This window comes from Aythya ferina (assembly GCF_964211825.1).
Source record: "Aythya ferina genome assembly, chromosome: 5".
In the NCBI taxonomy this organism is placed as follows: domain Eukaryota; kingdom Metazoa; phylum Chordata; class Aves; order Anseriformes; family Anatidae; genus Aythya; species Aythya ferina.
The window spans coordinates 31,695,505-31,720,437 of NC_140301.1; the positions used below are offsets into that span (position 1 = coordinate 31,695,505).

The 24,933-nt window shown below is 38.8% G+C and overlaps 1 protein-coding gene across 1 annotated transcript in view; it reads left to right on the forward strand.

The window, feature by feature from the left end:
* Positions 1-296: 296 nt before the first annotated feature.
* Positions 297-24,933, forward strand: part of SPTBN5 (spectrin beta, non-erythrocytic 5) — a 98,448-nt gene continuing 73,811 nt past the window's right edge. The window contains exons 1-19 of the mRNA XM_084520933.1: positions 297-439; positions 1,392-1,472; positions 2,448-2,564; positions 5,612-5,779; positions 6,863-6,979; positions 7,835-7,992; positions 8,957-9,185; positions 12,037-12,668; positions 13,584-13,722; positions 15,171-15,403; positions 15,870-16,023; positions 16,820-17,020; positions 18,170-18,376; positions 19,242-19,433; positions 20,222-20,374; positions 20,940-21,070; positions 22,762-23,013; positions 23,706-23,993; positions 24,643-24,889. Of these exons, the coding sequence (XP_084377059.1) occupies positions 2,454-2,564; positions 5,612-5,779; positions 6,863-6,979; positions 7,835-7,992; positions 8,957-9,185; positions 12,037-12,668; positions 13,584-13,722; positions 15,171-15,403; positions 15,870-16,023; positions 16,820-17,020; positions 18,170-18,376; positions 19,242-19,433; positions 20,222-20,374; positions 20,940-21,070; positions 22,762-23,013; positions 23,706-23,993; positions 24,643-24,889 (3,612 nt within the window). The 5' untranslated portion in view covers positions 297-439; positions 1,392-1,472; positions 2,448-2,453. The remainder of the gene's footprint in view (positions 440-1,391; positions 1,473-2,447; positions 2,565-5,611; positions 5,780-6,862; positions 6,980-7,834; positions 7,993-8,956; positions 9,186-12,036; positions 12,669-13,583; positions 13,723-15,170; positions 15,404-15,869; positions 16,024-16,819; positions 17,021-18,169; positions 18,377-19,241; positions 19,434-20,221; positions 20,375-20,939; positions 21,071-22,761; positions 23,014-23,705; positions 23,994-24,642; positions 24,890-24,933) is intronic.

Consider the following 24,933-nt stretch of genomic DNA (forward strand, 5'->3'; position numbering starts at 1 on the left):
CTGTGCTTTCATTTTCAGACTTCATTGTCAGGTTCAATTTCCCAGGCAAGAATTCATTTAGAAAAGTGGCTTGTGATCAGAGCTTTCAATGAAACTGTGAAAGACTAGATGTTTTTTACCAAAGCATCAACATGGTGGATGACTATTTTCACTATGTTATTAGCAATTTTGGTTCTGTTCTTATCCAATTCTTGTGCTCAGAAATAATCTAAAGCCTGGGACAAGCTTTACTCATTGGGTTCTAACAGGTTATTTCCTTCAGATCAGGTGAAAGGTTCGTAAGGAGATCATAAATACTTGGTCTCCGTTCCTGAATGCAAAGGTCACTTTGCATGACAACACTGAGCTGAATGTAAGAGTACAAGTGGATCTAGAACTGAAAGTCATTCTCCAGAATGACCAACTGCCGAATGTGAGAAAGACGTTCCTCCAAACCTCAGTAAGTCCAGACTTTTTGTACATTCTTTGATCTTTTTTTCTTATAATGTATCATTACAGTTAGATTTAGTTTTTAGCACTGCCTTTATATCTGGCAAACACAGATATTCTATTATAGATCTGTCTTCACGTAAATATTTACCGATGTTGGGAGCATTTATAACAGAATTTAATAAAACAGGTGAACTGTCTTATAGGTCAGTAGCTGAACAAGTAAGTTTCCTTTCCACCTAAATGAAATCTGTTCAGTCATTGTCCAGGGTAACTGCAAAGCCTGGGTAACAACTCTTTTATGAAAAAAAAAGGAGATCACAAAGATTTTGAGAACCATTTGGGAAATTCAGAAATGGTATTATTATGTAGGTTTATTATGTGGGGGTGGGTTAATATCACCCCATGGACACGGAAAGGCAATTCTTTGCATATCTGCTCTCCCATTGGAGAAGGTGGGCTGTGCGGAACTAGCCCAAAGGATCAGAGAGTATTGTGAGGATCTTCTTTATAGTTCCATTTTAAAGTTTGCGAAGTTCTTCCTTTCATAAGGCTTTCCTCTACGGTCATATGGTGTTGCTGCTAAACTGCCAGGCTTCAATGCAGTCCTTGTTCTGAGAAGTCAAGCAATGGGGGTTAAGAAAGGAGAAAAAGAAAAATTGTCTGCACTTCCCACAACTTTCCATCTTGTAAAATTGCTAAGTTCTTCACATTTATTTGAGCATGGAAAACTATCATGCAGGCAGCTTTCCTATTTTCTGTGGTGCTGTTATTTCCCTGTTGAGGTCTGCTTACAGTAGGGCAAATGATGTTTTTTCAGTATTTTATATTTTATGAATTAAAAGGACACAGAGCAGCTCAGAACTGGGTCTCTGCAAAGCATATACAGAACCTCAGGGAAGCAGGTCACTCTTCGCAGTTTGTCACAGGTTTTAATTTTTCATTCCCTTCTCTCTTTGCAGTGGGGTGACAGCAGCAGACACGTCTCTCCTCTTCCACCGTTACAGCAGGTTTCTTGGTTTTGCAGCTAGATTGATATCCAGGTAATATTATAATTATGCCATTAGTCCAAGGAGATTAGTGGCATATGGTCACAAAAGATGTCTGTATCTATGGGTCTTGGACTGATTTTTTGCAATGACTTCTTAACAGTGAGGTCACCACTGTTACAGATTCACCCCGTAAACAAAACAACTCTGACTGAGTTGTTCAGTTAAGCTGAAATCTGGCGTATTGCATTACAGACTCTAAAAGGGAAAAGTCCTGCACTTTCTAATCTTCCTGAATATTCAGCTTGGGTGCTGTGGTGAATTTTTTCAGTGATATGGATGTGGCAGACAAGTCTGTGACAGCCTGGGGAAGAGCAATAATAATCCCTAACTCCTGACCCAGGGCCTGTCAGTGTGATTACGTACCTGTGTCACCATCCTTTCAATGAAAGACATGCAAAAATTGAACTTTTAAGAGGAAAAAAACAAGTTGGTTCTATTTCTTTTCAGAACAACTACTTGATCTCTTCTAGAATACTGTGATCTGAAAGCCAACAGCATGCCTGCCAGTCCTCCAAGAGCGTAACATACTTTCAAGCAGTGCTTTAGGTGATTTGCAGATCCCTCTTTTCTAACAGGGTCTAAGATCAATTCTCAGTCATATGCTTTCTGCACGCTCCAGGAAGGTACTAATGACTTTCAGATCATGGTGCTTCTTATGGGATCAAGTGGCTGGGGAGAGACTGAAAGAAAAAGGGAAAGCTGCGTAAATACATCTCATTTTCATCCAGAAAGTAGAGATGCATTCCAAAAGGGAGAACTCTAGTAAGTAAAAATAAAGTTGGGTGAAAATAAAGTGCAAAGTACAAGCAAGAGGAAATTAAGGTATTATGCTGGGTGTGGTATTGAATCTTGTACCTGTCAGGGCTAGGTTCCCTGTATATGTATTGGGCACATTATTGTTGTTTGTAGCTGGCCAGGCAGATCTCTTCAGTACTGACCACCTCACTGGAGTTTCTGACTTCCTAGGCCACCATGGATAGTGAATATGAAAAGGATCACATCAAGAAGCTGCAGGAGCAGCGTATGTTCATGCAAAAGAAAACCTTCACCAACTGGATGAACAATGTCTTCTTCAGGAATAACGTAAGTAGCTACTATGCTTCTATGCTTTTCTCGTGTTTGTGCGTGTGTGTGTTTGCTTGTTTGTTTTTAATTATTTCACCCACTGTAGTTTTATCTTATTTTTGCATACCCTTCCTTAGTGTCACCATTACACATGTACACAAGCAAGAAAGGCTTTGACTAACCAGAGTGCTTCAGCCTTTATCTTCCACCTCACATCCATCTTCATTGTCCACGCTACCTGTCTTCCCTGAAATTCAAGTTTACTTCTGTAGACTGTATACCTATAAACCTGTAATGACCTATTAAGACCCAAAATGGTCTTAGACTAAAAGAGGATAGATTTAGATTAGACGCTAAGAAGAAATTTTTCACTATAAGGATCGCGAGGCACTGGAATATGTTGGCAAGAGAAGTTGTGAATGCTCCATCCCTGGAGGTTTTCAGGACCAGGTTGGATGGGGCCTTGGCTAACCTGATCTAGTGGGTAGCATCCCTGCCTATGGCAGGGGGGTTGTAACTAGATGATCTTAAAGGTCCCTTCCAACCTAAGCCATTCTATGAATGATGTCACTTTTGTGACACACAGTTTATCTGGCTGATCTTCCCAGAGGAAGATCTTTATTTGTTCTTGTTCTTCTGAAAAGTTAAGTATCTACAAATGTTTGGATTTCCCTAAACAATACCTCATTTTAAATTGACTAAACAAAATTTAAGGAGTTTCTGTGCTGCCTGAGACTTCTGCATAGAGGTCAGTCCAGCCTGAGCTGCTGCTCAGTTCTGAAAAAGTTACTTTAGGTCTAGCAGCTTCAGAAATAGGACTGTGCAATTACAGATCAGTGTGCTTTCTGTAAGTAAAAAAGAAAGCACTTCCAGAAAGCATCAGAGGTAGCATATAGTTTACTTGTATGTGTGCAAGGTAATCCAACATATTCCAAAAATCACCAGATTTACTGCAGATTAACTAATTTCAGGCACAAACAACGTAGCTATGTCACAGTATGGAATCATCATCCGAGAACAATACACTTTTCTAGAGTCCATTGTTGATATTAATGAAAATGGACATTGGAGACACCAAGCAGGACCGGGCCTCTTTTAGCCATTCTAGCTTATGACTATTGTACAATGTTTCAGTATTATTTGATGCATTTTTTTTCAGTGTAATGTTTTAACTTGTTGATTTGTGCAAAGGCAGCCTTAGAGCACAACAAACTTTTAAAATATTTTTCTTCTTATTCTGAGAAAGGAACTGCAAAACATGTTCTTGTTTTGCTACCTGCAGAAAATTAAGCTTTTATGATGTAGGAAATTATTTCTATATAGCTAAAAATTGATGTATATATTTTGTAATTTTAAAAACATGTTCAAGTTCAAAGATTAAAATGTCAGTCATAACTTCCTGCACAGTACTTGACTGTGTATCATAAAAGCATGCAAAGAAAATTCTGTGAGAGCTTTGCAAACCATATACGGTAAGAAGTGATGCAGAAACTGAGAGCTTATCAAGGTCTTCTCAGCAATGTAGTAACCTCGTCAACACACACTTTAATGATCCTTGATAGGGTCATACTACAGGACACTGTAGTATTCTCAGTCACACTGTTGACTACTTCAAGTCTGGTGTTAAGAATAGTACTGGACTGAATTTTTTAAGCATTCTGTGATTTATTTTTTTTGTGGAGACATGCAACAAAGCTACTACAACTGTTGCTGAGTGTGGCATAAAGGAGGTATAGGAAGACATAAATTAAAGTGGAACTATTCTTCATGAATAGAAGTGCCACAGAATATAACAGCTTTAACTTTTGTTATGGTAATATACCACAGGCAGAATTTTAAGATTATTTAATATAGAAAAAAAAAAGTAAAGATGGCAGCTAAACAGGGAGTTCTTTATGGAGATAGTCAGAGAAAGTTGTCAGTTCTTGTTCCACACAAAGTATAGACTTTTTAAAGTCTCTCTAAGCTGCTTTTACACTTGCAGTGATTTCTGGAAAAAAAAAAAAAAGAAAAAAAAAATCTGTTCAACTGATTGGTAATTGGCCAAGAGTGATATACATCTCTATGTTACTCATCTCTTATTTCCCTTACATCTAACTGCTCTGAATTTGAAAAAAAAAAAAAAAAAAAAAATTACTAAACTTCAGAAATATTTTCTCTCTCGCTCTTTTTTTGGGGGAGATGAAAAGATTATTTACCGTGATTTCAGAATCACAGTAAGTTATTGCTGGGTGTGTGGCATGGTTTTAATGTCACTTCTTGATGGCTAGTGGCATGAAGCCAAAAGGGAACGCCCAAGGCAAGCTCTTGTTAGATCAGAGTACACATGATGTCATGTTGTATCACCTAAGCATTGGGTGACCTTACTACTGGTAGCAATGAAATACATTTTTATACGAGATCTTATTATTTTGCTTAGTAATTGTGCCAAGTGTGAGACGCTAAATATAGAGACTTGAGGTGGTAGTGCGGATTTAAGCAGGTATTAACAGACTATTAAGATTATGGATTGTAATATGAGTCATAGAATAAAGCAAACCTGTTATATCTTCTGATTTCCTTTATTCTGCTTCACTTAGTTTGGGGATTATTAGCTCAAATTTGAAATGAAATGCATTGCTCAGAATAAAAAGCTGAAAGTATTCATTTCAATTGAAACAAAAAATGTCAGCACTTCAAAATGTTTAATTTATAAAATTATGAACTTTTTAGTATTTTTCAAAATCTGCTTTTTTTTTATTTGCTCAATTGTGTTTTGGTTTAGTTTGTTGGTTTTGGTTTGTTTGTTTGGTTGGTTTGTTTTGCTTTGTGTTGTTTTTTTTTGTTTGTCTTTGTTTTTGTTTTTGTTTTTTTACTTCAGCCTACTTTCAGAAATAATGTCAGTCCTTCTGCAAATCCATTGTTTTGTGAATTAAGAGCCACCACTTATCTATCCTTCACGTATATGCAGTGACACACAGCAGACTTGGTGAAACAACAAGATGTTGTTTGTTTATTATTAAAAGTTGAGATTATGTGGGCCAAATGTGCAGCCAGAGTTGATATTGTGTGACTGGTCTTTTCAGGTAAATGTTGAGATAGAAAATATTTACATAGACCTCAAGGATGGCATCTATCTCATGAAACTCCTGGAGTTGCTTTCTGGAGAAACTTTGCCCAAACCAAACCGGGGAAAGATGAGAGTGCATTTTCTAGAGAACAACAGCAAAGCCATTACATTTCTTAAATCTAAGGTAAGTTGATACTGATATTGATATTATAGATGACAAAAGTTTACACGTGTTACTAATTAGTCTAATGTTCATATTTATTTCCTTCTCTAATACAGAATGTTCTTTGAATACAGGCCAGGTTTTATTAAAAGAAAAAAATGTCATCAGATTTTTAGTTGTATGAGTAACGTGACTTAGAAATATCTAGAGTTCCTCCAAAACAAGTCACTCCTAAATGGAAATGTATTACATTTTGAAATGCAGATTTTAAACTTCTCATAAGAAAACTGGGAAAAATACATACAAATATTCATTTTCACATTAGAAAAGATGTATTTTCTCAGACTCACATTTTCTGATGGAAGTATTAGCCATGTGAAAAGAATGTGGACCAGTTTTAATATTGAATAGTGGAAAGCTATAAGACAAGAAGAAAATGGACTGGCAAATAAGAATATGTGACTGTAAGAAGGAGACCAGGGCTGCTGGGAGAAAAAGTCATAGGAAACACAAAGCCACAGGGGACAAGGAGGAGTTTACTGTGCTAGTGAAACTATCTGTTTTACTCATATAATTACATCACTTTTCTTCTGTTATTATTATGTATTTATTGGGGTTTTAGAAATAGAAGCTGTTTTATCCCAAAAGTCCAAACCTTATTTCCCTGGTAAGTGAAGGAGAGTTGCGGGCTGTAAAGAGTGGAACAAAGCAACCAATGAACATTTTTGTTCCTCTAGCAAAGACGGTGACTGGTCTCATACTTGGGCAGCTTCTCAAAATAGTCCCTACTGAACTCAGATAATTCTCTGAAGCTTGAGTAATTCTTGGTCACCTGTCTGCAATTTCTGAATATATTTAAAATATTTCTCAGCAGCCTTTTTCTTCTCAGTCAACTTAAAATATTTCATTATTTACTTTTTAAAGTAAATGTTATGTTTTCCCAGATGTTGGGGCAGAGCAAACATCGTTAAACACAAAGCTACCTGGTGTAAAAATTGGGAATTCAGAGCTCTGATTTGAACAGCTTCAGCAAGTCATTGCAGTAGTTTTACATATTCCAGCTGTGCTTAGTTCAATGCCTAACAGATATTGGTTTATTATTAGGTACAAGTGAAAGTAATCGGTCCTGAGAATATTGTAGATGGTGACAGAACCTTAATCCTGGGACTCATCTGGATCATTATACTTCGATTTCAAATTTCATCTATCAGACTTGACAAGGTAAAACAAGGTCTTCATCTTTTTTGTCTGGTTAGAGTAATGCAGAAACTTTGTAGAGCTTAAGGCCGGAAAGGACTATTTTGATGATGTTTCTTGTTCATTTTGATCATGCAGATCTTATAATATTACCCACTTACTTGCCAGCAATTTGTAAAAATAATTGAATCTATTTCAGTTTCTCAAAGAGGCAGAAAACTAACTTGGAGATATATAGGATATTCATGTTCATCACTCATTTGTGAAAATTGGGTACAATTTTCACTGGATTTCACTTTTTACTGGATTTGACTCCAGAAAGAATTTATCTGATGACAGTTACGTCTATATATGAGCTTGGGGCTGGTCCTTTTCTCTTTCTCTCAGGAAAATTATTACTGTTTTATTCTTTTTAAGAAAAAGTAGTTATTTAACATGTACTCTTAAGTACATGAGAGATAAAATCCTATGAAGACATTGTGAAATCAAAGTTAATGATTTCTAATAGATCTGAATACATTATTTTTTTCTGAATTTCCAATCAAAGCTAAGAAAGAAAATAAACTCTGTCTTGCTTTTTATTTGACTTTTACAAACCTTACAGAAGAATAAAAAAATAAAATTAAATACCTTCATTTTACATTATAATTTAGGAGTTCACTCAATTAACTTTTCCTTTGATAGAAAACTCCTACTTTCATTTTAAATCATTCTACCCTCATGTCAGTTACAGTCTGGAAGTCATGACTGTTAGAGGGGATTTCCAAGTAGGACAGAAGTAATACAAAGTGACCTTTGTTGGAAATGTAAGAGTAAAACCACTGATGCCACTTCCATATATTGTTCAAACTGATTTTCTTTTCCCTGTTGTCTTCACAGGAAGAATTTGGAGGCAGAGCTGATCATCTCTTCGCCAATGAAGCCTTACTAATCTGGTGTCAGCATAAAACTGCCAGCTATCCCAATGTAAATGTGAAGGACTTCTCTAAAAGCTGGAGCGATGGGTTGGCCTTCAATGCGCTCATTCATGCCCACAGGTAAAATCTGAGTTCAAGATGATTTGTTCTTTGTGTCTTGTTCTGGCACAAGTTGTCTGAAGGGACAACTGTCTGTATTATATGTATTTGTCAAGAAAGTGTAAAATTCTCTCCTTGCCCTTACTCACTGAAAACTCTTTTTTTTAAAGCAAATACACTGCCTCTGAGGGAAGGAGGGAGGAAGGAAGGACCAAAAGCTCCTGATTGGCTGCTTATTTTGATGGAAGTGAAATAGAATTTCTAAGGGAATAACACACTTCTGAACAATGTTGCCCACTCACATTGCTCATTTTCAAAAGTTGTTATTTTAGAGACTGTTTTTATTGTATAACTTCGAAGGGACCTTAAAGATTGTATAATTCCAACCACCCTGTCACGTGGCAACCATCCTACCACACCTCCCACTAGACCATGTTGCCCAAGGCCCCATCCAACCTGGCCTTAAATGCTTCCACAGCTTCTCTGGACAACCTGTTCCAGTGCCTCACCACCCTCATAATAAAGAATTTCTTCTTAATATCTAATCTAAATCTACCTTTTTTTTTCTTTCTTTTTCCTTTTTTTTTTTTTTTTTAATTTTAGTTTAAAACTGCTTTTCACTAACAGTTCTGCTCCATCTTCTAACAGAATGCCATGTTGTTTCTCTGAAACTTACCCAGCTGGGAGTCATCTCCCTGTTCAGAATTGCTAGTCTAGTGGGCATTGTTTTTCACCCATCAGTGAGCATGAGAAATAAGTGAAGGTCAGAGATTTGCTGGGAGTGGTATTTCAGTTTCATAAAGGAGAAATTTTTTCCTGCTGTGTAGATGAGATATGATTCTCCTTAATAAAGCTTAGGGTCAGACAGATTAATTTCAGCATTTCTATCACATTCCTTAGTCTAATAAACAGTTTATGGCTTATTGTCTGAAATAACTTAAAGCAAACAAATCTCTCTTCTCTCTCTGTTCTTCTCCATCCCCAGGCCTGATCTTATCCAGTATAGCTCACTGCGGCAGGACCAACCCATCAAAAACCTGAACAATGCTTTCAACGTTGCTGAGAAAGTGTTAGGGATCAGCAAACTGCTTGATGCTGAGGACGTGGCAGTACCCTATCCAGATGAGAGATCCATCATGACTTATGTGTCACTCTATTACCACTACTTCTCCAGAATGAAACAAGGCCAGACAATCCAAAAGCGACTTGCCAAAGTAAGTGCATTTCTATCTTCAGAAATTAAAAGCGAAATACATAGAGTTGTATATGTGTTGGAAATGTTTTTTTACTGCAAGCTCAGCTTCAGGATAATTTGAACTGAATCAAATTGCATAGCCATTTCAAAGACCTTCTATTGTCACTTGAATCATGAGGAGCATCTGTAGGCTCTGATTTCTAAAGGAATTGAAATTATCTCACTGGAAATGGATCCCGTTTTTGACTTCACCGTTTGTTTGAGAGCTGTTGTGCCTCTAACGCACCTGAAGCCATATAAATCTCACTAATCTTGGGAGAATTACAGCTAGACAAAAGCAGAGTCAGTCAAGAATTTTCTAATTTAATAGGAAAGATGATTCCTTATTCTGTGAGAATACCCTGAATTTCTATTTCCTGTGAAAATTCTCATCCTTTCTTCCTAACTCCTTAGTCAGGTCCAAAGCGCAAAGAAAGAGGTAAAAAATGAGCAAGCACAAAAGAAGGGAGAAATCTCCTAGGGGGAAAAAAAAAAAAAAAAAAGCAAACCACAGCTAAAATATGTATATATATTTTAATCAGTTTCATTATACATTTAGTCTTACATAGGACTATGAGTTACATTAAAACCACTTGCATCCTGCTAATGGAAAACTGAAGGAAGTTTGAGTAGATCTTGGCCAAAATATTGTTATTGTTCATTGAAGATCAGTTTCCTAGGAGATAATTTCTTTTCCACCTTCAGAATTTCTTCCTACCTTTGTTTGTTTGTTTGTTTTGTTTTTTCAAATATACAAACAGCCCACAGAAAACTTGTACACTCAGGTTGGGGCCTACACATATAACTGGACTTAACTAACTTCCTGTACAGTTAAGGGGGAATATCTTGCTCAGTGGGAGGCGCAAAACTGGGACATCCCTGGTGGTGACAAGGCAAAAACCTTTAGTGAAGCAGAGCTTGCTCGTCTAAGTGGTGTGGAACAAGAATAAGATAATCCTGAAATATGTATCAGTAACAGTGATGTTCTCTAGAGAAGTTTGAGATGGGAGCCAGACTTTGAATTTAATTAAACAAAGATAGGGTATAAGTGAGAAGAGTGGGATTAGACTGGACTCCATCTGAAACTCTGCTTTTTGGCTAGACTTAACAGATTTTGTCTCTTATGTGTTATTATGTCTAAGGACAAACACAGCAATAATATTTTTTACTCTGTCCTTTTTTAGCTTTTGTTGCGCTCCATTTTTTTTTCCACTTTGTATAGGTATATTCATTCTTTTCTGTCTTTCTGCTTATATACTTTTTTCTGTTTCTTTCAGTATTTTTAGTCTGTCTCTAATATTGCTCTCCTGTCTTCCTGCATTTTTTACACACGCAAGCATAGAGAAGGAGAGCAAAGCAGATGGTAATCTCCTCATGTCCTTAGTCCCTTCAAATATGCAGCTCTGAATTTACTAATAGGATTGGGGAGGGAAGCCTGAATGTGTCAAGGAAGCCTTTGAGCTGAGGCTAAGTGGGTGACCAGGATGGCGGAGAGAATCACCCTGGGGAGATGAATCTGCTTTCTCCCACCCACGTGAGGTGACCATGCAATTACTGGGATCTTTCAGCAAGAACTGGGTACGATGGCAGAAAATACAGAAGGGAGCCCTGACACCATGGGCTACTTTTCCTTCGCTCAAGGTTGGTGCTGTTTTACTCCTCTTCCAGCACTGCGATGTTTATTCATCGCCAAGTGCATTTTCTGTCAGGTAAAAGCAGATTACCAGTTGCAAGGCATGGGTCTTTGCTCAGTGCCATCTCTTTTATTAATTTGCCTGCTTGGGGTGGGCAGGCTCAGGCAGATGACAGAGGCAGATGACATTGTTCAGCATTAGCCCTGATGCCTGCAGGGAGGCTACTGAGTTAGAGTGAGAAAAAAATATAAAGTAAAAATACAAAGATGGAAAAATGTGTAAAATGGAAAGAAAGGGTGAATTATTCCTAACACTTTTTATTTCACTATGGATTTAATGTTTGCTACATGGATAGCATTTACCTGAAGTTGAGATAAATGCAAACCAGACCACAGACGAAAGAGAGAAATGTCATGAACTTGAAAAATTACTGTTGAATCGGAGTTAACATCTTTACCAACCCCTGTTCAGCTATGATAAATTCTGTTTCTCTGATAATTATATAAAGCAAAATAGCTCCAACAGAAGAGATTGAGAAGGACCTGTTTGACCACAGGCTGCTTGTTGACATGTGAGAGAACCAAGATCTTGTCAGATGGTCTTCCCCACACAAGGTGGTTGAGCCTAAGAGGAGGTGATTGGATATTGACAGATAGAATAAGATTGTTTTATTTTTATGAAAGAGAATTTTATAGAAGATCTTAATTCTGTTCCATTGTGAAACAAAAAATCTGAACCTTCAGTATGGGATTCTTGCTTTCTGGTCAGCACACATAGGAACTGCTGACAGTCTCCATGCACATGTTCTTAATTCCAAAATTATCGTTTTCTTAAATAAAGACTGAAATAAGATGTTAAATAATATTTATTTATCTGTGTCATTGGATAAATTGGAAGGGGTCATTCTAGGATTTCACCTGGCCTCAGGCATGACAGCTATTACCACCTTGGTGATATACCTACTACTACTGGAAGGCATCCCTGCCTATGGCAGGGGATGGGAAGTAGATTAAGGTCCCTTTCAACCCAAACCATTCTATGATTGTTATAAAAATGCAATGACTGTGGCAATCTGCTTGTTAAATGTTACCTCCCTGACGCATATTGCAGTATTTGGAAGAAGATGCTGCATTCTACTTACCCATCTTGTTTTATTCTGCTTCTTATGTGATTTGTATATTTATGTTCCCATTACAGATTGTGTTCCTCCTAAAGGAGATAGATGACTTGAAGCTTCTGTATGAGCAGATGGTCTCTGACCTCCTGAAATGGATTAAACAGAAGGTGATTGAGCTGGATGACCGTCATTTCCCCAACTCTCTTCAGGAGATGTGGCTACTCATGGCTAACTTCAAGACCTTCCGCACTGTGGAGAAACCTCCCAAGTATCAGGAGAAAGGCATGATTGAAGCTCATCTCTTCAACATCAGGACCAAGCAGAGAGCCAACAACCAACGACCATACCTGCCCCCAGAGGGGAGGACACTGCAGGATGTGGAAAAGCACTGGATTATCCTGGAAAAGGCAGAGCACAACCGGGGAAAAGCACTGCAGAAGGAGATGCTGAGGCTAGAGAAGCTAGAACAGCTAGCCCAGAGGTTCCTGAAGAAAGCAGCCCTACGTGAGTCCTACTTGGAAGACATGAGGAAAGTGATCGGGAAGCAGGACTTCTGGCCAGAGAGTGCAGACAGGATGGAAGCTGCCAGTAAGAAGCTGGAAGCCATTGTGGCAGATGTACTTCCCAGGAGGGAACGCTTCACAGCTTTGGCTGAAATGGCCAGAGTCATCAGCCAGGAGAACTATCACAGCAAAGATCAGATCCTGAAGAAGTGAGTTTTGGTCATGAGACCATGTAATGGTGAAGGTTGAAATTCGTTGAATTTTTGTGGTGTGAAGGAGAAAGACATATTATAGCTATGAATGATAGCTCTGCTCCTCATGGGTAGAACTGGCTGGAACTTCTACCTGTGAACAGTTTCAGCAGATAAAATAAATGCTTTCTTCTCCCCTCCTCTCCCCCAAAATCTCAGACTGATTTGTAATGAAAAATGGTTTTAAGGTTTTTCCACCAGTATATGACAATATTTGCTCTTCCAAAAATCCTATATTCCATAAAAAATATTTGTGGGTATACTATTATTTTTTTTCTCCAAATCAACACATTTCGTTTTTAGTCTGTGTTTTAGGAGACAGAGGTTAGTTCAATCTTCCCAAACTGACTCCAGTTCTCAAGTCTTGAGAAATTATGGCTTCTCTGATTATCGGTATATCCTGATTTTGGACTAGTTAAAAATATTATAAAAATAACTTTTCTTCTGGTTTTTCACTGCTTTTCCAAGATCAGAAAAATTCGGAAGCTAGTGGGAAAACTAAGAAAAACAGTTATAAAAGAGTAAAGCAAACTCCTCCTTAGAGGAGATTGTGACTTATGACATGGTTTAGATTACATTTTTACTTTAGGCAACCATTTAAAAAGCACTTTTTTTTTCCAAGCCTCTCCATTGTATCAGACAAAAGCAATGTCAGGTGTGAGAAACCATAAGCATCGATTTCTAAATTTAAAAAGTCAATGACAATTGATATGCTAGACAGAATTTCTCCTCGTGGCCACACTAATTAGATAACAAAGTCATTTTGACCTATTTTGTGGTTGTGGCCCATCCTCCTCCACCAGGGAATTTTTTTGCATGCTGCCAAGAGCGTTTGATCCAAGCAGGTCAGTCATTTCTCTCCTTCCCTTATAGGCAAAGCAGCATTTCAAAGCAATGGGAGGATCTTCTGGATCAGCTGCAAAAACGACAACACTCCCTGAATACAATGCAGGAGATTCTGGGCCTTCTGAGGGACATTGATGCTATTACAGAAGAACTGAAGGAGCTGCAGGTACTGATCCCTCTCCAACAGCACACAACTGACACCGTTACCAGTGTGTGCCCCTGAAAAAAAAAAAAAAAAATTGTATTGCAGGGGCTGCTGTGGACTACAGTACTCACTTTCTGGTACCAACATAAAATAAGTCAATCATTTATAGAAAATACACCATTTTTACATGGGTGTCTAACTGTGAATTTCATCATTGCTGGTACCTACATGAGAAAAAAACAGTCTTTGTTACAGGGACTCTCTCTAATCAGAAAGCCAGATGTGGTATTGCTAGGAGTGCACTACAGGTTCAAATTATGTAGTAAAATAAAGATGGTACATCTCTCACCTAAATTTAGAAGTCTGAAGGTAAAAGAGGGGAAAAAAATAGCCTCCTGTTTCCATTCCAGGTAATTCCAGTGAATTATCTTCTGGAAATACCTCCAGTGATTAGAGAGGTGGGAACTAGCTCAGGCATATGTCTGGGTTTTAGGTACCTAAACTTATAAGAGAGAAAAATTCTACTGCAAATGCACAGTGATTGTTGTTAGCAAGAATTTCCAAGTATTACTAGGGTGTCAGAGCCCCAGATCTTCTCTTTAGCATAGGAAATAACTTGTTTCATATTGATTTTGTAACGGCAGACAGCATATATACATTCTTTGGTCTTGCCTTGTTTTACTTAAACACAGAAAAATTCCGAGAACTGAAGGATGTGTTGTACCTAAATTGAAAGAATCGACAGGTTATATGAAGTTGTGCATTTCAAATTAAAGATAAGAAATATCCATAAGTTATGAATCTGTCTGTCCTAATGTTAGTCAGCAAAGAACATCTAATGATGATAATGTTGTTGGAACCATGCTGGCCTGAAGATATGAAATGAAAGATTGGTAAAGAAATGTAACACCCTACATTGGACTAATTGATGCAATTAGAAAGAGGACAGACTTTAAAGCATGCAATTCCTTCACCAAGCCCAAATAAAATACAATGAAATAATTACTATTTTCATTATTTAGAAAGCAAAGTCAAGTAAGTTTCTCAAACAAAAAAGCCCTGCATTCGAAATATACCATTAAATGGGTTATTGCAGAATTCTCCAAATACAGATTGTGAATCAGTCTGCATAGGGATGGGTGTATAGGAAAGGGCTATTCTTGTGCACAAGATTTCTGAGACCTTAAGTGCCAACAGAAATAACTTAGATGTAAAAATAGATACTTACTTGAAAAGACTATTGCTAAAGTAGATGATAGAAACTCTGGATTCTTGCCATTATCTTGTGAAATTGAAAGAAAAGTATGATTCTTCTAATTAGGCAGCTTTTCAGCTTTACATAACTGACATTGTTCTTTTACATTTAGAAGCTATCAGAGTCAACAGGAAACTTTGAACTGATTTCTTTTTGTCCTGAGCCCTTGGATGCATTCTCTGCCAATGCCTTTTGTTTCTCACTTTGTTTGCAGGCACTTGTGAATTCCCAGGACTGTGGGAAGCAACTTCTAGAAGTAGTAGATTTGCTGCAAAAGCACAATTTGGTTGACTCGCAGATCTCTTCCTATGATGACAGATTGACACACATCACTCAAAGGACAGCAGAAATCAGCAAGGACAGCACAGTTAAACCAGAAGTGCTTTATGCAAAAGTTCAGATGCTTCGTCAGCTGTATCAGAACCTTATAGCTCTGAGTAAAACACGGTAGGACTCTGCTTATGGCTCTCCTCTTCCTGATCAGGATGGTCAATCAGTCCCCCTTAATCAGAAGACACAGCTTCCTCACATTTGAATTTTTTTTCATTTCTCCATTTATAAAGACATAACACAAGCAACTTAAATGTTTTTCATTACAGCTGACTGAAAGAGATGACTCACTATTATAGATAAAGAATAGATTCATTCTCAGCATTTCTTTTGACTTACTTTGTGTAGTTGGATTATCATGTGGTTATCTCCTCATCTCCTAGAGGAAGAAGGAAATTTTATTTTGTTTCCCATGTTTTCATGCATGAATAGATTAAGCTATGACAAAAAGAAGTTAGAGACATTCAAATTTTCTGTTTTCAAAGTTCTGAAGCTCTTTGATTATGCTATTCTGTACCATTTTCTCATTCTGATTTAGAATCCTAATTCTGACTTAGATATACTGTTTGTTTCTTTGTTTCAGAAAATCTCAGCTAGAAGAGGCTTTGAAGCTATTTGAGTTCTTCCGTGACTGCAAAGAGGAAGAATCATGGATTTCTGAGAAATGGAAGCTAGCAAGAACAACAACATTAGGGAAAGATGTCAGCCAGATTACTGCTTCCATTCAGAAGCACAAGGTATCTTATTCTGCTAGTAGTGTCTTTTCTTTGTATATAGCACAATTTCAGAACATCTATGTTCTTCAGTCAGTGCAGCACTTATAAGAAAACTATCAAATCACTTGTTATCTCAAGTGTCATGACCAGTGTCTGGAACTTAAAAAAAAAGAAAAAAAAAAAAAAAACACTTTTTTTGTTTTTCCCAATCACTTTTCCTAGCCAGGAGAGATATGAGGAAAGAAAGAAATGGTGTAAAAAGAAAAGACTGATCACTAATAACAGCAGTTAGGATGGGAGCCCCATGGATAGCATTGTGTAAACTGTGTAGAAACAACTACTTTTCCTAAAAGCTTGCTGTGGACTAATGTCACAAGTTTAGCTATATGAGCTACTGCCTTTTTCTCACAACGAATTATTGTAAACAAGTGGAGAGACCTTGTTTGTCACTCAAGTGGACTTGAGTGACAAAACTGAAACAGGAGCCTATTTGGTAGTTTTAATGTGTGTGTGCATCTGTTTATGTATTTGCTGCTTCTGAAAGGCATAAGACACCTGAACTGGTGGACCACAAACAAATATCTCCTTCAGAGAAGACTGTATATCAAACTTGCCTTTGCAAAAAGTTAGATTACTTGTGTGTGAGAAGCAGGGGTCAATCATCTTAGGGTTCAGGGAAAAGTCATAGGCACAGCTAAGACATAGGGCTCTTGCAAGCATATGTATTGTAGTAGGTGAGAATAGGAACCCCCCTTTTTGTTCTCAGCTGGTGGTGAGTGAATGAGTTGAGCTCACTTGTCTCCTAACACTCTGCTAGGCTCTCGAAGCAGAATGCAACTCCCACAGGGCCATTTGTGCAGATGTAATGAGGAGGGGCTGGGAGCTGAGCCAGAAGAATCCTGCACGTGAGGATGACATCCTGAGACAGACAGACAACCTCCAAAAGTTGTGGCAGCAGCTCCAAGATGAAGTGGCTAATCGCAAAAGCCGCCTGCAGGCAGCAGCTCTCATCAAACAGGTAAGCAGGTCTTTGCTTATGGGAGACACAGATGTGGTTTGGTTCTGCCCCGCGTCACTGCATACAGGGCAACAGTGCAAGGAAGTCTTCAGGTGTCACTCAGTCATCAGAAAGAGATTTCCAGCGGTTCAATCTTGTCCCTCCTGCAAGCCAGCTAGGCAGGGGATTTGAGTGGTTTGTGCCTAGCGGAGTACTGTGTCTGGGGGTTGCTCTCAATTAAAAACTCTAATGGAAATATCTTGCATAATATTGCTGGTGTACAATATTTTTTGAAGGTGGGATCTGGTAGCTGTGTGACATTTTTTCTAAATTGAAAAAAAAAAAAAAAATCAACCCACACAGAAAATCTAAACAGAACAAGCATACCATAAGGCTTGGATCAACCATGATTTTTTTTCAAAGCCTGGGAAACATCTCACTGTGACTTTCTGATCTACACAGGTCTTTTACATATGCAGACATTCACACACCTGCAGATAGGTAGCTCTTATACAATCAGCATTCACAGATCACATTACAGAATCTCAGGTATTCTTATTATTGTCCCTTTCCCACATCTTTTCCTCGGTCTGTTGCTTGAACAAAGCTTAACAGCTCTGTTCTTGATGAAGTCTAAATTGTCTCCTCTATCTAGTAAATTTAACATCATTATTGTGTTTTACTTCTTTCTTTTCCCTTCACTACTATGGTTTTTATTTTGTTGTTTGGCCATCTTATGGGGGAAAAAAAGATTTTGCTGTAGGCTGAGTTCATTGTTCATTGCTGGTTAATTTTTAGAGCCTTCAGAAATGAATATTTTGGAATTATGAGGTGTCTACCGATGTTGTACATTCCAGCTTTCTTTCAACACTGCCATTAAACAGCATAAACCTTTAGTTAGGTTTCTTTAAAGAGTTATAGAAGGCAATGTTTGAACCTATTTACTCACCGTGATTCTCTGAACTGTCTGTACTTGATATAATAAAGAACATCGATGACTTAAAGCTTTAGAGCCAACTTATTTATAGCTGTCACAACACCTGGTGGTAACCATATAGCTATAGACCTAATGTCATTTCTGCCTTATTTATTATTTTCAAAAGAGAAGGGAGTTGATTATGATACCTTCAGGATGAAACCATGTGCTTTCTAATTCTGTGTTCCCTTCAGTACTTTGCTGACATTGATGAAGCAAATTCATGGTTGCGAGAAAGGCAACCCCTTCTGGCCAGCAAGGACTATGGAAAAGACGAATCGAGTGCTGAAGCACTGCTGCATCGTCACTTGCGCCTGGAAAAGGAGATTACAGCCTATTCCACAGAGATGAGACGTCTGAAAGAGCAGGCTGATATTGCAGCAAAGCAAGCACCAGCTGCAGTAAGTAGATGAGTGGTCATGTCATATTTTGTTCATTTGTTTTATAATTATTAAAGCTGGCTAGAAATGTCACACAGAATATTTTTCAATTGAAAAAAAAACTGTCCTAATGTTATATATTTTCAGTAAGGCATCAATTTCAACAGAATTTTATTTTCTAAACAAAGAGAATAAAACTTTGTTAAGTTTGCATTGTTGCATTTCAGGATGGAATAGGTTATGTTTTAAAATTATCTTGTCTGTGATAGTTTTATAATTTTATATTATGGAAATTATATATATTTTTTTTAATTCAGTAGAAATATTGAATTGGAATTGAAGCAAATTTTTAGATTTCAAACAAGTTCATTGACCAGTCTTAGCCTACCTCATTAATGTTCTGTGAAATGCTAGAAATATGCTCATCTGTATAATTATTTCCCTCCACTGCTCTACACAGATCCCATCTCACCCTTTATTCCAATAACAGTATTCATTTCAGCTAGCTTCAAAAAGTATTAAAAATTTTATATAAAAAAAAAAAAAAGACATTAGGATGCAGATTCTTTGGTTTGTTAGCAGTTTTTAAAGTTAAGAAAACCCATTGTTGATGCGGGCACAAAATGAGAATTTTTAGTCAGAATATTTTCAACTGACCTAAATTAAACTTCTTTAAATAAATTCTAAATGTCTTTCGGTTATTTGGTTAATTATTTCAAAATAATAAATAAAAAAGGAAACATTCAAACAAATACTGGAAATGTTTTGTTTAGAAGGTCTGAATGTTGTGGTCTGAACTAGCAAGTCCGAATTTTCCTTCTACGTGAATTTTTTATCCAAATCATAAATACTCGTCCACTTGATTCTGTTATATTTTCCTTAACAGATGGTTAAGACAGAAGCCCCAAGTGACTTGAATCAAAAGACAACTAAGCTACCATTCAGTCGAACCTGGGCTACATCTGAAACTGCATTTCCTGGAAGCTCCAGTACAGATGTTCATTTTGTTCCAGAGAACATCTGGAAGACCCAAGATGAAATAGACTTACTTTATGAAAACCTACAGAACATGGCTGAGGTACAACATTTCCATTAATGTTATGTGTTTCATTAAAATAGCCAAGTCCAAAGCAATGCAAAGTGAGGTTAGGTGCTGTGCCAGCTTCTGCTCTTCAGTTACAATACTATGCCTCAATCAGGAACAATGCAGCTGCTATTCAGGGTGGAACTTGCAGGGTTGAGATTATCACTGAAGTTTTGTATCAAACTGCATGAGAGCCTGTGTATTCACTTTATTCAGGCAAACTTCCCATTTACCTTCCAGTCTTCAAATGTTTCTGAAGAGTGGATCCTTCTGTGTATTTTCTTCCTAATATTTGCTTGCTGCAGCTGATAGCCTGTACCTGACTGGGGGGGGGGAAGAAATAAAAGAAGATAAAAAAACTCCTAAATCTTTGGGCTGTCACAATGCTGAAAAATGTAAACAAATGTAATCTGAATTCTCCATATTCTCCTTTCATTAACTTTCACTCCTACCTGCTACACTCCTGCCCAACAAACCAGCAAAAACATGTTGTATGGGGTGAATCTTCAGTCAGTAGCAAGAAGCACAGTGGTCTTGCTGCCTGTCCAGGGCTGAGCACACTAACTGCTTCTCTTAAACTTGTAAATCACTGTTGCTCTGGTAAGAAGTATTGTGAGTTTAAGGTAACACGTTCTGTTCTCTGTCAGCAGTGTCTGTCACTAAACATCAAAACTAACAAGCTGCCACCTGTGTATTGTAGTTTATTTACATGCAAGGAACTTTTTCCTTCAAAAGACAAAGTAGTTGTTATAGCAACACCTAATCTTTCATCTGTTTTACAGGACAGGAAAAAGGCTCTGGAGGAGATGATTGGATATTACCGCTTCTGTAGCTCCTGCGAAGCATTTCAGTCATGGATGAAAGAAAAAGAGAACATTTTTCGGACTCTTCAGCCTCAAGCAGACAATGTGGAAGTCATGCAACAGAAATATCAGGTATCCCTTTTTGCTGCTTGCAGATGACCCCTTTTAAATCAGACTGACCTTGAGAGAATGGATAGACATCAGAAGTGAAGTTTTGAGAGTTCTTCATTTGTTGCAACTTACAGGGTTGTGCATAGATCAGATATTCCTTTGGTATAAATTAGGTCAAGCTTATTGAAGCTGATGCAATTATGTCTAACTTTTCCTGTGGACATGATATCATATTAAAATATCATTGTGTAAAAGGTTTCTTTCTGTGGTTTCTGTTATGGCACTTAAAGAAAAATGCCATGTCAAGAAAAAATCCTATTTGCACTTTCATCCCTGTGGGGTGGGACATACGTGCATAGACATAGTGTGCACACCAGGAGGAGTCAGAAGGACTATAGGGGAACTGCATGTGCAGGTTTGTATTGTGTCAGTAGGCAGGTAAATGAACAGCAAGGTGGAGATGTCACCTGTCAAAGTAGAAGATGAATGCCTACAAAAAATGATTGAGAACTGTGTCCATAGAATTGGAAAAAAAAAAAAAAAAGAAACACTTCAAGTTCTTCTTCTTGTACCTTTTCTGTTTTAGAGTTTTTTAACAGAACTGGCTGCAGGGAAAGGTCAACTGGGAGAAATTGAAAACTTAGCTGCTAAATATGGAAAGAGCAGTCCTGGCAAATCTGCTGAAATCCAGGTTTGGTTGCAAGAGATCAATAACAGGTAAAGGTGCTACTGGGAAAATGGGAAAATGCAGAATGTCAGCTGGTGGCAATTGGAGAGCTGACTTTTTCATGCCTAATCTAAACTGCATTGAGATTTCCAGCATGATAGATTTTTAACTCCCAGAACTATCCTGAGGGGAGAGTTTTGTATGTAGCTGAAGTTTGCTGAGTTTGGTTCCAGCTGTCACCAACAGCATGGGAATGGGACAAAAGGGGCAGGTGCTGCTTACCTGGGGCCAGCAGTCTGGGGCTCCCCAGAGCCAGGGCCCATCAGGTACAGGGGAAGCTTGTAGTCCTAATGGTGACAGGAGAGGCTTCAGTCAGGATGGGAAATTCATCTTTGGTGAGGGCTGAGGGCCTTGGTCAGCAGGGTCATGCCTGGGCTGGGACAGGGCGGTGATGCAGCCAGGCTGTAGCTTGTACCCAACCCTGCAGCATCAGCCTCTGAGGAGAGCGGCAACCTAGGGCTGGGGTCAGCCCTGGCATCTCTCCCTTCACTGTCAAGTCTGTCCCTGCAACCACCAACAGGACAGGGCCCTTGGGTCCAGCAGCCAAACCCCAATGGGGGAATAAGAGGCCCTTGGGCTTGCATGCTAGCCTCTCCTCACAGCATGGCCATCCCCACGCCTTGCACAGACCTTCACTGGGGCAGCCTGCTCAGGACTGCCCTGGGCATGGCCAGGGCACGTGGGTTCCAGGCCAGATCAGAGTCCCCACAGGGATGTTTCAGGGGGACACATTGCTCCATGGACCAGGTCTCACAGCAACAGCTCATGGCTGAAACAGCCTGAGCTGACTGTCTGTACAGCAAGGGCTGGCTGCTCTGTATGGGATGGGGAGCAAGGAGACAAGGGGATGGGGATAGGAGAGGGGCCCTGGCAGTCAGGGCCAGTCCCATAGGGAGGCAAACAGGGAAGACCCAGGATGGTAGCCAGGGTCAGATGTGAGTCCCAGCTGTCCCCACTGTCACTAGCAGGAAGAGGGCAGGCCTTGGCTGCACTAGCTGTAGGCTGGTCCCAAGCCCAATGTCATACATCCAGGACTGGGGGGTTTGCCCCTGACATTGAGATATTTAAACTGCAGCATTTTGCATGTCTGTGGCAGGGAAAGCACAATGCAAATCCATTCTCAGGTAACAGTAGTGGATTCAAACAGTTCTATTTATATTGTACTGCAGCAACTGATTTGATTAATTGGTTGGGGTGAGGGTGCCCTTCGCAAATATTGAAAGGAACAGTAAATCCTGTTTTGTCTTCACCATGTATGTTTGGTACCTGTTGTATACGTGTTCCTGTACATCCACCCAGCTGGAACTGTGAGGCACAGCCAGGTCCCAGTTTTAACCAGTGCTGCTTATTTGCATCATGTTAAGTGTTTCTGGTCACCTGAACAGGATTCCCTTGTTTGAGATGTCACTGTGATGAACTCTGAGTTTTCTGGGGAGCACTGTTGTTCACATCCTCAGCCCACTTAAGTTCTGATGAAGTCTGTTACATAAGACTTCAACGAATAGAAAAAGGATATATGCTTACTTCCTTGCTTTCTGAATTCAACTCAGAAACAAATCTCACTCTGGCTAAAATTTTGCATAAGAAAGGCTACACATTGAATCTGTTTTTTAGGTGGTGGCATGTCCTGAGGTAGTGGCTGAGGCTACATGCAAGTAATTGAGTTCTCTCTCTCTCCAAGGTGGGAATGCATGGAATTGCTGAAAGAGGAGAAGGGATCAGAACTGATTGGAGTGGCTGATGTAAAGACATTTCTTCAGGACTGTCAGGGCATCGGAGTACTACTACAAAACAAGATGGTACAGCTCAGGGATCTGGAACCAGGGAACTCACCTGCTGGGCTGGAGTCAAACAAGCGCAAACTGTCTGCAGTTGAGAGAGAGGTCCTGGTGATGGAGAGGAAAATTGAGTACTTGAGGAGTGTTGCAAAATCGTAAGGAAACTGCTCTTTGTTTCTATATTCCTTGTTAATTTTCTAAGATAATGTTGTAAATGATGGCTATGAAGAGAATGAGCAGCCTGTGAAGTTTCCCTTGGAATTTCTTTATAGTATTATTTCTATATTATTTTATATATATTGTTTCTATAGTATTATAATATAGTATATATTTCTTGAGTATGCCTGTGTGATTGATACAGTGTTTGTTTCCAGGCTTTGCTGTTGTAGAAGGAATCTGTAAAAACCACAGGATTGTTTGTGGCTCTGTCAAATTGCCTCTACTAATGGGAATTAATTCCACATTTTGTACTTGTTATCATTTAGGTCCTGAAAGACAGTGATCAGGGGAGTGAAGTAAAGATAACAGAGAATTGTGCACTAGGGTTTGAATTTGAAATAGGAATTTAACGATGTTTAGTTCTTTGAGTCTTCTTTACATTCACAATGGAATGAGTTAATTGAACCATGAGAATGTTACCAGAGTCTTTCAAGAGGCTGTACTTTATTCAGTACACCATTTTCACACCAATATTTCTTTCTAGTTTAGAGTATTTGGTGCCTTTGCTGACATTCTTTTTAACAGAAATGTAAATATTCAAATCTATTACTTTTTAAAGAGCCTTGTCTCAAGCTTTAAATGCTCAAAGCTGTTCATCCAATTAAATGTATTTGATTTCTTGCTGTAGCATTAAAGACACCAACCCCGCAGAGAGCAAGGCCATCACAGAGCAGGTGGAGAACATGGAGAGGCTTTTGACAAAGCTCAAGTTGGAGACCCAAAATAAGCGGGATGTTCTGCAGCAGGCTCAAAATCAACAGTCCTTCCTGCAAGACAGCCGCAGGCTTCTGCTGTGGGGAGAAGGCATCAGGGAGAAACTGAGCAGTGAAGAAATGGGTGTGGATGTGGCTTCTGCAGAGCAATTGCTGAGGGAACATCAGGACCTTCTGAAAGAAATTAAGTCTCAGAAGGAAAGGTAAAGAGATTCTATCAGGCTGGGCAGAGTGGAGTGATGTTACAACAGTACTGTGAAGATGAAACTTGTCTGTTGTGTATATAAATTGTGCGTGAAAATTACGCTGTTTTTTTAAATGCTCATGAAACTTAATGTCAAAAGGAGATGGCTGAACACAAAATCCAGTTATTTTTTGCATTCTTATACTGATGGCAAGAAGAGTGAGATGTCTATTTGGAGTAGTGTTTCACAAGTTCTCCTGACACTGGAATAATGCCACCTGCACTTTATTTCATTTCACCCAGTTCTTCTCTTCCTAGGCCTTATGTTTCTAGTTGCTATCATCTTCAGTTCTGTTACTCTGTATCATTATAAAGTTTCAGATACAGAGCTGGCTCTTCTTGTCCATTTAATGGGAAAGCCTATTTCTATGGGGTTTCAAATCAAATAGGGAAATCCTTCCTACCACCTCTAGCCTGTATCCCTGAGCAAACAACTACATGCACTTTGTAGTGTACAATAATGGCTAGCAGGGAAAGAGCAAGTGGGATTGAGGAAAGCTTAGTGTCTAGGTACTGCTGAAAGAAAAATCAGCTATAGTAGAAAAGAATTCATATGCCCTCATGCAGTGAGTTATCACTTTTCTTTCTTTTTCTTTGTCACTGGGAAGATTTGTGCAACTGGAAGAGCTTGGGCGCAAAGTAATCCAAGAACTACCCAGTAATAGCAGGACCAAAGATGTCCTACAATACATGGAGAGGCTTGCCCAGGAGAACAAAGAGCTGGAAAAGATGTGGGAGCAGCGACAGAAAAAGCTGCAGGATGGCTTGGAATTGCAGAAGTTCAACAGGGAAGGAGACCGTATCAATGCTGCCCTCTCTAGCCATGAGGCCTTTCTCCGGGGAGATGACCTTGGGGTATGTACGGCAGCTGATTTTGTTTCTTCCTAATTCCTCTCCCC